Here is an 18,131-nt window from a genome sequence, read left to right as displayed (position 1 = left end):
TATTCATAGAGTTAAGGGGGGAAGCAATCAGCAGTAGAAAAAAATTACATAAAGACCAGATTAAACTAACAAACTAAACCTAACACAATTTAAAAGTCCTACACTATGAAAATGGCCCACCTGGCACTGAAAAGATAACGCAGTCAGCATCACTCAAGGATCCCTGAGGTGCACGTTCAAAACACACAACACAGCAGACATTATCAGAATCTTCACCTAACTCATTTTAGCCAGAAAAAAGACCCGAGAGAGGTAGCATATAGATCTCACATGGTCTGACAGGTGGTACATGACCCCAGTCAAGCTTGCAAAAATCTATCATTTGCCCGATAATAAATGTTGGAAATGTAAGGAAACAGAAGGTACATTCTTTCACCTTTGGTGGACGTGCCCTAAGATTAAGGCATTCTGGGAAATGATATATAATGAATTGAAAAAGGTATTTAAATATACCTTCTTGAAGAAACCAGAGGCCTTTCTCTTGGGCATGGTCGGCCAGTTGGTGTCAAAAAAGGATAGAACTTTCTTTATGTATGCTACAACAGCAGCAAGAATACTTATTGCAAAGTACTGGAAGATGCAAGATTTACCCACTCTGGAAGAATGGCAGATGAAGATGATTGACTGCATGGGATTGGCAGAAATGACTGGCAGAATCCGTGACCAGGGAGAAGAGTCGGCAGAAGAAGATTGGAAGAAATTTAAGGACTATTTACAGAAATATTGTAAAATTAAAGAATGTTGAATGATGTTGGATTGAAATTAAGGGGTTTCCAGCTGTAATGATTTGAGATAAGGATTTGCTGAGTAAATAATTTGAATTGGAATACAAGAAGGGGAGGTATGAGGAGGTCAGGGAAATATGTCATTGAAAATTAAGTATTGAGAACTGTATGTGTTTTTTTTTCTTTTTTCTTTTTTCTTTTTGTTTGTATAAAATTGGAAACTTAATAAATATATTTATAAAAAAAATAGATCTCACATGGTCTGACAGGGATAGGAAGCTGAAATCACTCCATTGTCATGGTCAGACCAATTTCTGGTGAAATTTGGATTTGCTATGGCTACTTCTCCCTGTAGTGGTGGGAAACCAGTTTAAAATGCCCATCCATGGAGACTTATGGAACCCGCTGGATTTCTGCTTTTCCATTGGAGATAACTGTCGATCCTGCTGAGCCTCTGGAGCTGCTGAACGGAGAGATGAAATGGGCTATTTATTGGCATAAACACTCATGAGTGTCCTCTCTGCTATGGAGCTTGTTTTGATCCCTGATATACCAGGGACTTCCAAGTGATGAAACAGGATGGGCAAAGGCTAGAGCACAACTGGTGGAAATATTGCATTGAACCCCACCAAATGCTGATTAGAGTGCATAACTGTGTCTACTATGTGGTGGGGAAGGTGCCAAAGAAGTCCTTTCTCTGTCACTTGAGGCACAGGTAGTATCAGTCCAGAAACCTGTTCATTTTCTTATCTGAACAAAGCCATAATTTGGCTTAGCATGTCAGTGCTTACTATTATTATAGTATCTAGGAGACAGTGTGTGTATTACCTTGAAAACACATCCCTATGGTAATAGCACGTTTATCTACAGCAGCTGTCCAGCAGGACCATCACCATGGCATGGGGAATCTCTTTAGTGTATCATATGTAACAGTCTTAAAAATTCACCTTCTTTGCTCTTCTTCTGACATGTGCGGTCTAGGGCTGAAGTAGAGTCCAATATATTTCTCTGAACTCCCTGATTTATCCCAACTGCATGATTTAGGGCAGATGTGGATTAACATCCATCTTAAAAGGTCTGTTTTTTGTTTTCCTTTTACAAAGCAAAAGCATTTATCAGGATCTGTTTACAAAAGTGAAAACATAGCTAATCTATGTTAAGTGCACAGTGATTCTTACATAAGCTTAGCACTCCTTCCATGAATCCGAGTGACAGCAGGCACTGGTTGTTTCACTGGAAATTGGCCAGCATCAGTAGACTGCAATCTACCTTCTGACCACCCATGATTAAGGCATACAACCATATTGTTTTAGTTTTATACCATTTAACTGCAACACTCAGAAGATCCTGGTGTTCATCATCCCTAGTCCTTCATTCACAGATCAATTTCCACGATTTCCTGGGAACAGAGAATGGTTGCTATACCAGTTTAAGTCTGTAACGTAAATATACCGTTGGTGTTCCAATACGCCTGAATGTGAACTTATAGATAAGTAAGTTTAATGTTTTGTTTGGGACAACATTTGTTTCACCAGCACTGTACATGATCCTTCAAATGGAGATGAAGCATTCACAGGCATCCCCCAGCTCCTCTTTACTCCCATAGGAGAGCATAACATCTTGAGGTTTAAAAAAAGGAAAGGAAAAGGAAACTGCAGTATCATAACTTTGAAATGAATCCCATTGAAAAGGTAGAAAAATAATGGCAGTGCTATGGAAGAGGCTTAGTGTAAGACACAATATTGCCATTTTAACCCAGTTATAAGATTTTCAATATACTTGCTCTTTCACATATCAGTCTTCTGTAACTTAATTCCCAATGGTACTAAATCCTATTAAGTATGTATCAACACAAAAAGTGCAGCAAGGTTGAAATATGTTCATAGACAGCCATAATAAATTCATTCAAAAATAATTATCTACTTGATAAACAGGTCACCACCCACAGTTTATTTACCCATCTAAGGTTGTCTGGTGTATTAATCCTTGGTAGCTGTCAAAAATAACTGCACTGAGTACAAACACCATGGACACATTTCACTCACTACATTGGCAAAGAAAAAGTGTTTTATACGAGTTGTTCATGCATTCTAACACTGTGACACCAGATGGCGCTGTGGAGTTCCATTTTTGCCAACCCAATTTTTCATACAAAGTTTGCAACGCGTATTATTAAAATACTTATTTGATGGGTCTAGATCATGCCCATGGTTTCAAATTGTTGCACAAGGAACATGCATTCAAAAAAGCATATCACACACACACACACACACACACACACACACACACACTGAACAACATATGAAATAACACATGTAGTCGATTAGTCCTAGGACATCCACTATCAAACTTGACTTTTGTTCACATTGCACGCACAACACAATTCATAGCTGGACACAATTAGCAAGAAGCAATTTCAGCTGGCTAGTTTCCACTTGGATAACTCTTCCAAAAGCACCTAACCACCTTATCAGAAACCAGCCAGAGTCCCTGGGACTGTTGATGGATGATCTTACCCATCTTAATGCTACTTCCTGTTTGCCTCCCCTTCTCTCTCTCTCAACAACAATGATTTCTTTGGCAGTCCATCACTGGATACCTGCCACTTCTTGCTACTTACTACACTATTCAATTCTCAGCATCTCCCTTCCCTGTCTCATTCCAAGCCTGCCATTTCTGAATCTGAAGCAGTCAGATCACCCATGTGTTTCATTTACCCCTATAAGTGTTCAAAACATGTTAAAATTTTTTACTAAATGTTGATCTATGCCCAATTGTGAATTCTGTATACAGTGGTACCTCTGGTTACGTGCTTAATTCGTTCTGGAGGTCCGTTCTTAACCTGAAACTGTTCTTGACCTGAAGCACCACTTTAGCTAATGGGGCCTCTCGCGGCTGCTGCACGATTTCTGTTCTCATCCTGAAGCAAAGTTCTTAACCCGAGGTACTATTTCTGGGTTAGCAGAGTCTGTAACCTGAAGCTTATGTAACCTGAAGCATATGTAACCCGAGGTACCACTGTACCTTCTACCCAGCAGTCGGTGGAGGGTGGGACAATCAAGGTGATGCTACTCGCCTGTCTTCCCAGGTGTGAATGTTGATGCCAATTCCTTAGAGGGAGGGGGTGGGCAAGAGGAGCTCAGTATGGTGCAGGTGGAGCAACAGATTGGGAGCTCAGCAAAGTTCAGGTGCAGCAGCAGCAGCAGCAGCAGGAGAGTCAAATCAGGGCCCTACAGTTTACAAGAGGGGTTGGCAAACAAAGGTGTGTGGGCTGGATCAGGCCCAATTGCCTTCAGGATCTGGCCCGTGGACTGTCCGTGGATCACCGTGGGGATTCTGTTCGTTCAGGCTGCGCCATTCCGCCCCCCTCACACACACACACACCCCGCGGTGACGCCTCCTCCCTCCCTCCTCCTGGCTTCTCTCTGCCCTGCCTAGAGGAGGAAGGGAGCTGGGCTGAACACCATCTTAAGCAGCCCCTCTCCAGAGCCAGCCCTTTCGCGCCACTCATCTTCCCTCCGCCATTGCCGCCGCCGCCCTGGTGCTCCTGTGGGCCAGAGAGAAGAGCAGACGAGCTCACTCTGCCTACTCACGAGAAGCGGCGGTGGCGGTGGTGGTGGTGGTGGCAGCAGCCCCTGGGAAGCTAAGCGCAGCGGCTGGGCCCAGAGGGTGGGGAGGAGGACTACTTGCCCCCTTGCCTCTTCTTCCAGCTCCCCCCCCCCAGTGCCACTTCTCCGGCCCACCACAAGATCTGAGGGACAGTGGACCAGCCCATGGCTTAAAAAATTTCCTGACCCCTGGTTTATAGGCTAACACACCTGCACAATCATAACTTTACCAAATATAGAGAAATATTAAGAATCACGTACTGGGTTGGAAGCAGACCAGCACATTTGTGAACAGAAGGGAATAGGATATAACAGACGTTCCCATGTAAAGAATGAGGAAGGAGTTAATTTTTGTTGGTTTTGTGTTCCTGCCTTTCAGGACCACAATGGAGTGGATGGGAAAGAGGAATAAGTAAAAACAAAACACCTTTTCCCTTCCTTCAATGGGACAATAAATTTCTGAACTTGCAGGTAACTGTCACTGAACATGGGTCAAGTCCATGTGATACGGAATGATCCCATCCTAGTTGGTGGATGCCGTTTGCTCTCGATTCAGCCCTTACATTTTCAGCTCTTAACCTGACATGGGGGCATCTGCTATCTACACATGGTGCTTCTTTGAAGTGCTGTTTATTGCTTTCATACTGCTCTTTCATACCGTGGTGCACTAAATATTTCTGTGTTAATTTCTTTAATTGTAACCCAACCCAGGAGGTGCTGCACAGCAGAAACATTCTCTTAACACAAGAGAAGTTGCATCACTGTGTCAATGACGATGGATACTGCAGATTGCAATGGTAGCCAACATCTCACCATTCAATGCCAGAAAGCACCAACATCCATCCATTCAATGCTAGAAAGCACCAACATCCATCCCATATCAGAAGCTGGACAGGGTTGTCTGACAGTCTGTAGAACCTAGTAGTCAAAGAATAAATCGTATGTAATGGGGATTATTGTAGCATTAATTTCACTGGGATTTAGTCTGAACTCTATAGTTCTTTGCCATCTGTTTTCTCTAGTGATTCAGCTCACCTTCCCCCTTCTCATTCTTATTTTCTGTCACCACTCTTTCTCTTACTCCCTATTTACTCCTCCACATTTGGGTCATGGGAGGGGGTGGGCTGTCAAACGAGATATCAGGTATAGTGAAGCGGATTTTCACGAAAATGCTGAATCTGAATCTAATTCACTTCATCAGTGGAGAACTGCTTAGGTATGCATATCTGACAAATATTTAGGGCACAACCCTATATTTGAGTTCTGCCAGGTAAGGAACGATAGGATTTGGTGGAAGTCATGATATGTTTATGGAAGACAAGATACGATAACATGAAAAAACTCCAGTGGAACTATTTTTGCGTTGAACAAACTTTTTTAAAGTAGATAAATATGGAGCATTATTTGGCGGATTTAACAAACAATGCTCCCATGTAAATAAATGCTCCCTTGTTAATGAATTAAAGTGATACCTAACGCAAGGTGGTCTCTAAGAAACTTACAAACATGCTTTAAAACATACAAAATTGTTGGGAAATGTTTGTTAAATTCTGACAGCCATTTTTAATGTAAAACACAAGCCGCTAAAGAATACAAAGAAACACAAACTCATCAGCAAACCCAGAACAGCAGGCATGTTACAGGGATGCAGTCTTAGGAACAGCATGCATGTGAAAGAGGTGCAGCCACAGTATGTGAAGATTTAACAAGAATGAGCAATTTTAACAGCTGTTTAGAAGAGAGAATTTTAGCAGGTGTAGCTTGTTTCCTGCTCTACTTCTTGCTACCCTGGGCTGTATATAATATTACCTGCCCTGCTCTTCACCCCACCAGCCACAATGGGCATCATAAGATAGTTTTTCTCTTGAAAAGGAAGGACATGGTATTTTTTTAAAAAGAAATCCTAACTTCTGTTTTAAACTTAATGCTAGGAAAGCTTATAGCGAGAGTAAGATTTACAGCTTGATCCACATTTAATCACAGTGATTTTAATGGGATGGAAACTCAGAATCACAATTGAATCAACTAAAAGCGTAGCCAAGACTTTACTGTGCCATAAAACAAATTCGGGATGGGGGAAAACTACACTGGAGCAATGTCACAAAATACAATGTCATGCTAGTACTGCATGACTATTACGCTGACACTGCAAGGAGAAATACCATCACAAAAATATAGGGACCAGAGTAGGTTTCTTGTTCAGAGGAAGGACAACCCAACTTTATGTTCTATCTTTATGTTTTATGCACCTGAGAATATACCCATCCACATGAAAAGAAAGTCTTGCTCTCCTTTTGCTATAATTTGAATTTTGAATAATGAAATGAGTTCTGAAGGAAGAACAAAGAAGGCACCCAAGCAATTCAAAAGGGATTACTCCAAGCACAAGGATGCAGAAATCTAACCAGTTATACACCTCCACTAGCTGCCTATATAAGTCTGCTTCCATTCAAATCCCTAGTGTAGAATTTGAATACATTTTATTTTTCTTCAATTTTGAAAGTTGAAATTATGGAGAGAAAAACCTTATTTCAGGTTGTTTAGGAAACTGTTAATAAAAATATTAAATTTATCAGGGGCTGCAATCTAGGGAGGAAGAAACTTTCCCAAAGAATTTGTATTCATGGTCAAAGATTCTTGTTTATAAAATGTCACCTGTGTAGAGGCTGAACAAGTAGCTCAGCTGGTAATTAGGCAGATGGTACATAAGAGCCTTTGTTCTATTTAAAACTTTTATTTCTTTATCCATTTTGGGATTCAGAAGAGACACTTACAATCCTTTTTCTAAGCATCTTTGCTGGGATATAAATTTCAATGTTCTCGGTTGCATTTAATTCCAAGCAAAAGGTCATTAGGACTGGGATATTACTATAATAAGGTTATGGGAACAGTAGAATCCCATTTATTTAAAGAAAGGGGATATGAAGGAATTGGGTTGCGAGATGAAGAAAATGCACTGTGACTGCATCAAAAGAAAGATGGAAGCTCACAAAATGAGGGCGCATAAAATGGCAATTCAAATGTATTCACAGAAGTTTTTAGCAATAAACAAAAATGTCAGTCCTTTGCATAAAAACCCTCCAGAAAATGTTTTGCCTACAAATGCAATACTCCAAACTTTTACTCTGTGATCTGAATCCAAGTGAAGTGAAACAGGGTTTCAGCAAGATGTCCCCAATGTCTCTTGGTATGAATATCCAGCCTTTACAAGTTCCCATTGTTGCATTAATAAGGATTTTCCAAAGCTTGTCTCCTAACTTTTCAAGGAGATTATAGAAATCTAGTGTAAAATAAGGAACTAAAAAACAAACAAATAAAAAAATCCCTCTAATACATAGACGATGCTTAATTCCTCTGAACGTGTGCTATGGCACTGTACGAGTGGGGGAGAAGAAAGAGTACCAAGGCAGATACCAAGATAGGTTCACCTCCTGGCAATAACTATCCAAAGCTGAATAGGTTCAGTGATCTCAATATTTACGCATTTTGTGACACCTTTACCTTTGCTAGCTAAAAGACCAGAAAATAAGTAGCATGTTACCACTGTGGTCAGATTTTGAGTACAAATAGGACAGAATATTGGGTTTTTGAGTTACCATAATATAATTTTATTCATTTGTTCATTAAATTTGTATACCATCCTTCATCCGAATCTCCCATAAGAACTTAAGAGCCTGCTGGGTCAGGACAACAACCCATCTAGTCCAGCTTCCTCTTCTCAGTTGCCACCCAGGTGCCCAAATGGGAATTCAAGCAGGATTCAAGCACAAGAGACCTCTGCCCTCCTACGGTTTCCAGCAGCTGGTATTCAGAAGAATTGCTGCAGAGCACAGCCATCAGGGCTAGTAGAGTTCAATAGCCCTCTCTCCATGATTTTGTCTAATCCTCATTTAAAGCCATCCAGATTGGTGGCCACCACTGCCTTCTGTGAGACTGACTTCCATAGCTTAACTAGGTATTGTGTGAAAAGGTGCTTTATTTTGTCCGACTCGAGACTCCCAGCATTCAGCTTCAATGGAGGTCCATGAGTTCTAGTGTTACGAAAAGGGTTGGGCTTGTTTCTTATTCCTTCATCCATGCCATGTATAACTGCATTATAATAAAGGCAACTTTCCCCCCCCCTTTCCTTTCCTAATGATCCCTAGCATGGAATTTAAATTTTCACAGGTGTTGCTCACTGGGTCAACACCCTCTTTGAGCTATCTGCTACAACTCTGATAAGTCACCGCCATCTCAGACCCCACAAATGTATATTGTGAAATTATTATTATTATTATTATTTGCCTTTGCATGCATCATTTTACACTTGTTTACACTGAATTGCATTTGGCATTTTGCCACCTATGCACTGAGTCTGGAGCGGTCCTTTTGGAACTCTTCACAATCACTTTTTGTTTTAATGACCCTGACAAGTTAGTAACATCAGCAAACTTGAGCACCTCACTGCTCACTCCAAATTCTCAATCGTTTATGAACAAGTTTAAAAGTACAGGTCCCTATATTGATCCTTTCAGGACTCCACTTTCTACATCTTTCCATTTGGAGAACTCTGTATTTATTCTCACTTAACCTGCAACAAAACAAAAAAAAATTTTCCTTCCAGTAGCACCTTAAAGACCAACTAAGTTAGTTCTTGGTATGAGCTTTCGTGTGCATGCACACTTCTTCAGATACACTGAAACAGAAGTTGCCAGATCCTTCTATATAGTGAGAAGGTGCTTGCTTTTTCCTGTAAGACCTATTGCAGTCGTTAAGAGTCGTCAACAGGCTCATCACAGCTATCTGCCAATCACCCATTCCCACCACCCTTCTGAGTAATACCCCTCCCCACCTTCTCACTATATAGAAGGATCTGGCAACTTCTGTTTCAGTGTATCTGAAGAAGTGTGCATGCACACGAAAGCTCATACCAAGAACTAACTTAGTTGGTCTTTAAGGTGCTACTGGAAGGAAAAAGATTTTTTGTTTTGACTATGGCAGACCAACACGGCTACCTATCTGTAACTTAACCTGCAACTTAACCAATTTGGGATCCTCAGGAGGACCTCTCCTCTTATTATTTGCCTGCTAAGCTTACTCAGTAGTTAGCACAATGTCATAACTTGTGTTGCTGCGGTGTGATTAGTACAGAGAATCTAGCCAAGAAATACAAAGTTAAAACTTACTGCAAGTTTAGGCCACATTAATAGAAAGTAATAATAATATTATCAGCCAAAGATACTAATATATTAGAAGAATCTGATAGCTTACACAAATTCTTGTATTTTAGAAATCTACTGTTGTAGTTTCAAGGAGGGTGGGAATCATCATTATTTTTCAGGAATCTTGACTGCCAAGTCTAAAATAAGGGGGGAAAGACATAAGCTAAGACAATAATTGTAAGTCAAGAACTCAAAGCCTCAGGTTAAAGCAATGTCCAGTTACAAGAGGGGTCAGCAAACCTTTTCAGCAGGGGGCCAGTCCACTGTCCCTCAGATCTTGGGGGGGGGGGCTGGACTACATAAACAAATTTCTATGGCACACAAATAACCCAGAGATGCATTTTAAATAAAAGCACACATTCTACTCATGTAAAAACATGCTGATTCCTGGACCGTCCGTGGGCCGGATTTAGAAGGCGATTGGGCCGGATTCAGGCCCCAGGCCTTAATTTGCCTACCCATGAGTTACAATAATAGACCCTGCAATCATAAGTGGTTTTGGAAGTGTAGCATTCATACTACAGATTTGAGCAGCCTTATAATCTAATGAGCAAAATTACAGTCCTAATGCAGGTGAAAACCTGTAAGATGTGATATTTTTACATGGATCCTATGTGTGATGCTATCTTCCTCTCTTCTCTCAAAACCCTCCTTTTCTGCATTTGGGTTAATTCCTTAGGCTGCAATCCTAACCACATTAAGTTAAGAGTTGCTGGCATCTGTCTGTCCTCAAAGAGACAATGGAGTGCACCTGTGAAGGCGAATCCAAGCTGGTGTGTTAGCATCACCGACGTGACCTCTCTGAGGTGCAAGCCTGGGCTGCCAAGATGATGTGGTCCAAAGGAAACCAGAGCAGTATGTTTGCACCAGCGTGATTTGAATAATATTCTCAGATATATCATTAGGACACCATAAAACTACAGTAGTACCTCGGGTTACATACGCTTCAGGTTACATACGCTTCAGGTTACAGACTCCGCTAACTCAGAAATAGTGCTTCAGGTTAAGAACTTTGCTTCAGGATGAGAACAGAAATCGTGCTCCGGCAGCGCGGCAGCAGCGGGAGGCCCCATTAGCTAAAGTGGGGCTTCAGGTTAAGTACAGACCTCCGGAACGAATTAAGTACTTAACCTGAGGTACCACTGTATACAGTTCTGCTAGGGGGAGTTTCATTGGCTGCACAATGAAATTTCCCCTCTCTCTTATCTCCACACCTGTCCCCACCCTGCCATGCACATCTTAAATCTGTTCCAGAGGGTTGGGGAGGGGAGACCCATAATGTATTTAGGAGGTTTGGAGAGAACCCAGGGATAGGAGAGGGAATGAAGTTCTGTTGCACAGCTCAAAGTGCTTGAACCAGCAGAAGTATCAGGCTTAATAACACCCTTAAAATTTACCACCGTGATCTTTGCTGGTAGCACTTTTTCTTTAGCTCCTGAACATTTTTGTTGTTTATGTAGCATAGTTGCTGTGTAATGAACCATGTTCATTGATAAACACACTAAAAGCTTATTTCAAGAAGATTAAACATTTTTCTTCCACAGCTGAAAACACCACAAAATTATAAAGCAGTTGCTGTCAGGCTAATTCTCATTTAATGACCTGCCTACCTCAGGCAGGTTACACAATCTGGATATATTACTATATTGAAACATTTAACACAAGAATATTTTTGGTTTATAATACAGTGGTACCTCAGGTTACATACGCTTCAGGTTACATACGCTTCAGGTTACATACGCTTCAGGTTACAGACTCCACTAACCCAGAAATAGTACCTCGGGTTAAGAACTTTGCTTCAGGGTGAGAACAGAAATCGTGCTCCGGTGGTGCAGCGGCAGCGGGAGGCCCCATTAGCTAAATGGTGCTTCAGGTTAAGAACAGTTTCAGGTTAAGAACAGACCTCTGGAACAAATTAAGTACTTAACCCGAGGTACCACTGTAATTTTAAGACTCTAATGAGGTAAGGCAAAACAAGAATACAGTGAACTCCAAAGGGCAGCAGAGAAAGAAATATGACTAATTCGTTTTCCTTGGTCATTCAAGTTCAGGCTGTGTTTGGCTGTTTCAAAACAACATTTTTTAAAGAAAACTGAGTATGATATGATAAAGCCACAGTTCATTCTTGTGTAGAAACTCAAGACTTAACTATAAGTTGCATTAATAGTGTTTTTAAAATAACATGTTTGGGATGGCCATGCCTCCCTTTAAGAATCCTTTATCTGTTCTCTTTCCTACAGAATATCCCCTCAAGCTTATGTGCATCAGGTGCCATGTGATGCTAATAGGACTTCTGGAGACAATTAGCTGCGTTAAAGGGCAGGGTGGCAAGGGAACCAGCCAAGGGAAAGTGTTAAAAGCACTTCCACGTTGCTTTTAAGCAGTGCCACAATGACTCTTAAGAAAGTAGTGGCCAATCCTTAAAAATATTTTAAATAGATAAGGTGTTATTTTGGAGTTACTGTAAATTTATTGGCTAGTTTGGACTCTCTTTCTTATATCCCGAAGTTGTTTGCTATTTAACCAGAGACAGCAACAGAAAAATGAGTCAACATACAAAAAGCTCTATTAAATCCCCACCCATTTCCAGCTTTAACAGTCATGGTATTGAAGATATTATTTAATAAATAAGAGAGAAATGAAGTAAAAATGAATCATCCCCAAGCTTTTCCCTTGATCTCAGAGCACCTAGTGACCACTGAGATTATCATTCTACACAAACCTACAGTACAAACCTATGCATGTTTGTTGAGAAGTAAATTCCATGGCAGCTTTGATGATTTTAAAATCCTAATGATTTCAATTAGAGGCTCAAGTAGGTTTTTGGATCTGTCCCAATGAAATCAAAGGAACTTAAAACTTTGGCTGGCATTTAACCTATGTATCCAACCAGGAAAATGAAAAAGAACACTTCATCACGTTTTTCTTCTAAATTCCCATGCCTACAGAAGAACCTCTTTTCAGGTTCAAAGCTTCCAAACATGATTGGAACTTGCTGATCATCCAAAAGTAGGTTTTGTTTCACTTTTCCTGTTCCTTCCATTTAGCAGAATCACCAGTATAGCTACAAATTCCCCTGATGCTCCCAAAGTAAGAGAACTACATGAATACCCACAAAACTTTTCAATAAAAAAGTCAAATTGTATGAAATCAGTTTCTCCGCTTCACTGCCTTGAAACTGATTCATATATTGTTATACGCACAAATGACTGCTCACACAAGCGGACCACTCCCGTGAGCAGCCTAGTAAATGGGGCTGAGATCTCACACAGGTTCCCACCTGCCAATTCACATGAGCCTGTCCCATTCTTTCCAACAAAGAGCAAAGCATCTTTTATGCTTTCCAAACTAAAGTAGTGATTGAGCAATTGTGAATAAAAGACTGCGCAGAACTACACCTAGGGCACCAGACAAGGGATTCCTAACCCTGTGTTTTGCTACCAAACAGTGCTGCTTATAGGTCAGGTATTTTTAGAGAAAAGACTGGAAGCTCAGGTGGAGGTTGTCATTTCCCACCCACTGCCTTTTATCTGAAGCACTCACTGCCACTTTGCCTCTGCTTGCCCAGGTTCCACAATGTGTTTGTGGCTGCTTGGTTTGTTTGCTATTGCAAAACTGATTAGGTGAGCACCTATTTTATGCATGTCCTTAAACACAGCAACCATCTTTCCATCTGGCATTTTCCAGGCACTACTTTCACCCATGAAACCATGAGGATGGCTGACACTCCTCCTCCTACAAATAACACTGTTCTAACCTGCAGTTGCCATGAATGTAAAGTACTCCAAAATGCTCCCAGAAGTTTGCACCGTAATTACATTACATCAGTTTTTGGTTTCTCATCGGTTTTTATTTGGGAGGTTTTTGCCATCTAAAAATATACAGTATTTTCTTCCTACCTGATCTAAACATTACCTAATTTTTTATGCAATATACCATGGTAAGCGATTTCTCTTCCTAACACCCAGAATATGAAGGTAAAATAAGGTAATACAGATGGTTCCCCTTCAGTATTCAGAGCAAAGATAATTGAATAACGCAGAAAAATGACTAGACATACAAAAGTGGTCCAGTTTTGCTAAAACAAGTAGTACTGAATCAACAGTTTTTAACTTCAGGAAGTTCAGAATTTTCCCGTCTATGTCCTTGGTCATTTGGGAAACTTCAGTTGTTTATCTAGAATCATGGAAGGATAGCAACTAAGTGCAGATGCAACAATCTGTTGATAGTTTTGTGGCAAATACTGTACATTGATAGTTTCACAGTTAAGATTGCCACTGGAGAATTTGGGGAGCATGCAACAATTTCCCCAAAGCTAGGATTTTACATGCAGCATTTAAGAAAGGCATAGACCTACTAAATGTCACCACACCTCTCTGAACTCCAGACTTAGCAGTGAAGCAAATTTAACAAGTGTCATATCCAGCAAAACACACTGATCTCTTGATACAAGCAGACAACAATTCTTTAAGTGTTTGAGCTCTTTAAGATGGGAGCTGACAATTCAGTTCCATCTTGGTTAACTGCAAAGCTGAAAATTCAGACCCCTGCCGGCTTGCCTTCCTATAAATCTGAGTGGCATCCAGAAAGTTAAAAAAAACCACACATTTCATTTCTGTACAAGTTTGGTACCTCAACATTTGATTAGATGTAACCCAGCCAAAATGAAACACTTAAGTTGTGGTTTTAACTGAAGCACATCTAAGCATGTACTCTTGTCATTCAAATGACAGACTTAAAATGGCTTAACTTTGATTTGATCATGCCTGTTGACAATTAGACATGTTCTTAACAGCCCTGATTTAACATTCAGGCACCCCAGAAAGAGAAAAAACTGGGGCACATTTAAAGTAAGTAGAGATGAAATAAAAGTTTCTGCTCTGAAAGCCTTACATACTGAGAGAAAGGAAGGCATGATCTCTTATTGAATTAATCAAAAGGAAATGCAAACAGAACACTTCATCTGACAAAATGGAAATAGTGCATGGTTATTAGTGCAAATACTTGTGAAGCTCAACCCCAAACATATTTACTCAGAAGTTCCATTAATGCCAACGACACTTGACTGACGTACTGCAACCTAGCTCCATCTTTTTGGGACTGATTGACTGACATGGACTCCAAATGTTTATGGAAACTTTGAGGGTACCACAAGGCAACGCAGCAAACACTGGCTACAGGACTTTTCTATCTGAGCATGGAGCTTTAACTGAATAGTGGATTTTTAATATGAGCCCCATACTAAAATGATTGGGAAGCAAGACTTTAATAACTTTTGGGACTTCTAGCAGAAGCAAATAGCCTAGTAGAACAAGTTTAGAATTCATATACTAATCAGTCCAATCTTTAAGCCTTCAGCAACAATATGTATCTTAAAAATGTATCGAGAATATGAGCTTGGATATTAAAATTCATAACCTAGCTATAAAATGAGAGAATCAGAGTTCAAGTTGGTACCCTTTGTCCTACAAGTTTAAAGCCTTTATCTTCATCATCTGCCTCCAAACTGACTGTGGCTATTTGGTATGGCAGAAAGGCATTCTGCTTATATTCAAGCACACCCATCCTTACATTATTAGTTCATGTGTTCCAGACTTATGTCCAAGCACTCGGGGGGGGGGGGAATATGGGGCAGGACTCTGCTTGAGTCTAGCTCAAATTAAATTGTCTGAAGGTATCGCACAAGTATCCTTCAAAGGCAATTGGTAAGAGGCAAGAGAGATTGATATCAAACCAACCAAATCAATTTGAGATTACAAAGTTTTGTTACTGTGACCCCTGTCAAATGAAGAACTCCTGGATGGTCCTCCTGCAGCATAATTTTAAGAAAAACTGTTGCTGTAAAACTCACTTAAGAGAAAAGAGAAATATATACCCTCTTCAGCAAATCAGCATTGTCACAGTCCATCCAAAGTTAAACACTTTAGATTTAAACAGGAATGATTTAAGCATGTCATTAATTCTCACCGAAAACGACAGTTAAAGTGCATGCGATCAGCTAGATTGTTTAATTGTAGCCTATATGCGGATCCCACCGCAGGGTCCATGCAGCGTAAGAAATAACTGCACATGCATTTGGAATGTGGGGTTCAGTTAACACCAAGTGCATGCAATGGATTTAAAACCATGTGGTAAAAGTACATGGGGCAACATGGAAAGTTCCTCCTGTTATTCATCTGGAAACTGTTTAACTTGAGCTCCATGTCCACTCCTACAACTTTAGAAAATTACTCTTCCTCACTGACTCTGTATGGTTTGGGCTGTTACACTGGCAGATTTGAAACAGCATTTGGAGAGGGGTGGAGAAGCATAAGTGCAATTACTCTTTGGCATGGAGGAAAGTCCCAGAGTCTTGTGGCATCATGAAGACTAAGTGCATGATCCATCAAAGATGAGTAATTTTAAGAGCCACTGGTGTTAAAGGGAGGGTTAAATGTGCACTTAAATCCCTCCCTTTGAACTCGGAGGCTATGCAGCCCTTTCCTACCCATCTTTACTCAAGTTCTACCACTTTCCAAGTCTTGAAGGCTGGGATCTGATGCATGCATTGAGAGCAAGCACCGCGGACACAGTAAACTGTCAAGGAAGCAATCTCGGGAGTGAGCCCCACTGAGTTCCGCTTCCAAGCGAACATGCTGTTCATTTCAAGCAAGACTGCAGCCATGCAGAGTGGAGAGTAGGTTCAAAGGCTCAGAAGTCTCCCAGAGTTCAGCAGGGCTTACTCCCGAGAAAGCATGCATCTGGCAGAGGTGGGCTGGGAATGTGCCTTATTTCGCGTCTCCCTCCAGTTATCCTATTGCAAAGAAGATCAAGGGGGCAAACATGTGCGACGAACTCTCCCGTGGAGTGGGGCGTCGCGAGGTGACCAAGTGCAGCGCATTAAAGGAAACCCAAACCTACGGGGATGAGCACGTTAAGGCAGGCGCCTGTGTGTGTGTGGACACCCCTCTCTCCCCAAAGGCGGCCTCGTTTGGCCAGCTGCTCGCTCCCCTGAGCGGGTACTGTACCTGTGCGCGGCCCCTTCACCTGTTGCCTGGCCTCCGCCCTCCAGGAAGGGCGCCGGCTCTTCCTTGACCTCGCGCAGCACCAGCGTCTTCTCCCGCTCGCGCGTAAACTCCCCCGGCGCGCCTCGGCCGGGCCCCTCCTCCAGGGACTCCACGTAGAAAGCGGTGCGCGGGGCCGGCTGGCGCCGCTGCTGCTCGGCCAGTCCATGGAGCCGCGTGGAGTGCAGCAAAGTCCCGTTGAGGGGCGGCGGGGAGGCAGCGCAAGGCGGCGGCGGCGGCGGCGAGGAGGACGAGGGCGACGAGGAGGCAGCTTTCTTCCAGAAGGCGCCGCTGCTCCTCTCCTGGCTCTTCAGCAGGCGGCTCTGGCTCGGCCCCCAGTGCTCGAAGCTGCTGTCCTGCTGCAAGCAGCCGCCGGCCGGGGCCGCCGGGTGGCTGAACAGTTTCCAGCGGAGGCGCAAAATGTGCTTCACGTCAAAGTCCTTCCGACCCGAGTTCGACATGCTGCTGCTGCTGCTGCTGCTGCCTCCGAGGCCGCCGCGGAGGGAGACGAAGAGGGGCGCGCGGCACCGGCGAGGCTGGAGCCAGGCGCCTCTTTGCCCGCTCCGCTCGCCTCACGGAGGAGGGAATCTCCGAGGGGAAGCGGCGAAGGAAGGGGCTTTAAAAGAAGAACGGCGCAAATAAACGCATACGCAGGGCAGGTCCAGAGGTGGACCGGGGGAAGGCGGCGCCCTCGGCGAAGACGGCAGGGAGGAGAGAGCTGACGGAGGGCGCCTCCAAACTGCGAAGGAGCGAGCGGGGCTCCCGCCACGGAGCGGACCGAGGGACTGGCGGCGGGGGAAAGCGCGCGCTGCTCTCGGGGACGAGGCGGTGGGGGGAGTCCTCCGCTGTGCCCCCCCCCCAGCCCTTTTCCAGGCAGCTCCAGTAGGAAAGCAGGTGGCTGCTTCTTCTTCCTCCTCAGCCGCCGCCGCCGCCGCCGCCTCCTTTCCCTGGCGCGGAAGTGTGTGGAAAGAGCCTGGAGTTCTTCGCTCCCCTCAGGAAGCCGCCTCTGAAGGGCTGGGGGGAAGCGGCGTCGAAAGTTGCGTAGCCTTTAAGGGCTACTTAGTCGGCGGCGAGGGGAGGCGGCTCCTCTCGGCAGGGCATATTAGCTCTCTCTCGCTCTCTCTCTCTCACGCGCACGCAGCTGTCAAGGTCCTCGCTGAACCATTTTCTCTCCGCCTGCTACTGCCGCCTCTCCAGCGCCTCCCTCTCCGGCGCTGTCAATAAAGGATGCAGATGTTCCGAGAAGCCTTGGGCGGCGGGAGATGCCAGATGACCCTAATTTTAACGGTCACGCTTTCCGTGAAAACGAGGCGGCGGCGGCTTTTATGGCAGGATCTTACGGCCCCTTAGAATCGATGGGATGCTCCAGGTTTTTAGAGCCCCGCTTGTCCCCCAAAGGCGCTCGCCATCTCTGCAGCAGCAGCAGGCGGGGGGACTCGCGTGAAGTTTGCGCGAACAAGTAGGGATGCGGGCGAGTTTCATCTTCTCCCGAGCTCTTATCGAGAAAGTCGAGTGCAGTCCCCCCATAGTGTCTTCCTCTTCAGGAGTTCAGTG

General features: G+C 43.2%; 1 protein-coding gene across 4 annotated transcripts in view; it reads right to left on the bottom strand.

The window, feature by feature from the left end:
• The window catches only part of KLHL1 (kelch like family member 1), a 134,687-nt gene extending 117,555 nt beyond the window's left edge, over positions 1-17,132 (bottom strand). For 2 of the 4 annotated variants that reach the window (XM_053384690.1, XM_053384692.1), the window contains exon 1: positions 16,542-17,128. In XM_053384690.1, coding sequence (XP_053240665.1) covers positions 16,542-17,038 — 497 coding nt within the window. In that variant the 5' untranslated portion in view covers positions 17,039-17,128. Of the gene's footprint in view, positions 1-16,541 lie in introns of all 4 variants that reach the window. The other 2 variants (XM_053384691.1, XM_053384688.1) reach the window with 2 other exon arrangements.
• Between the last annotated feature and the right edge of the window lie 999 nt (positions 17,133-18,131).

This window comes from Podarcis raffonei, chromosome 4 (assembly GCF_027172205.1).
Source record: "Podarcis raffonei isolate rPodRaf1 chromosome 4, rPodRaf1.pri, whole genome shotgun sequence".
In the NCBI taxonomy this organism is placed as follows: Eukaryota; Metazoa; Chordata; class Lepidosauria; order Squamata; family Lacertidae; genus Podarcis; species Podarcis raffonei.
This window is presented reverse-complemented; position numbering and strand designations above follow the sequence as displayed.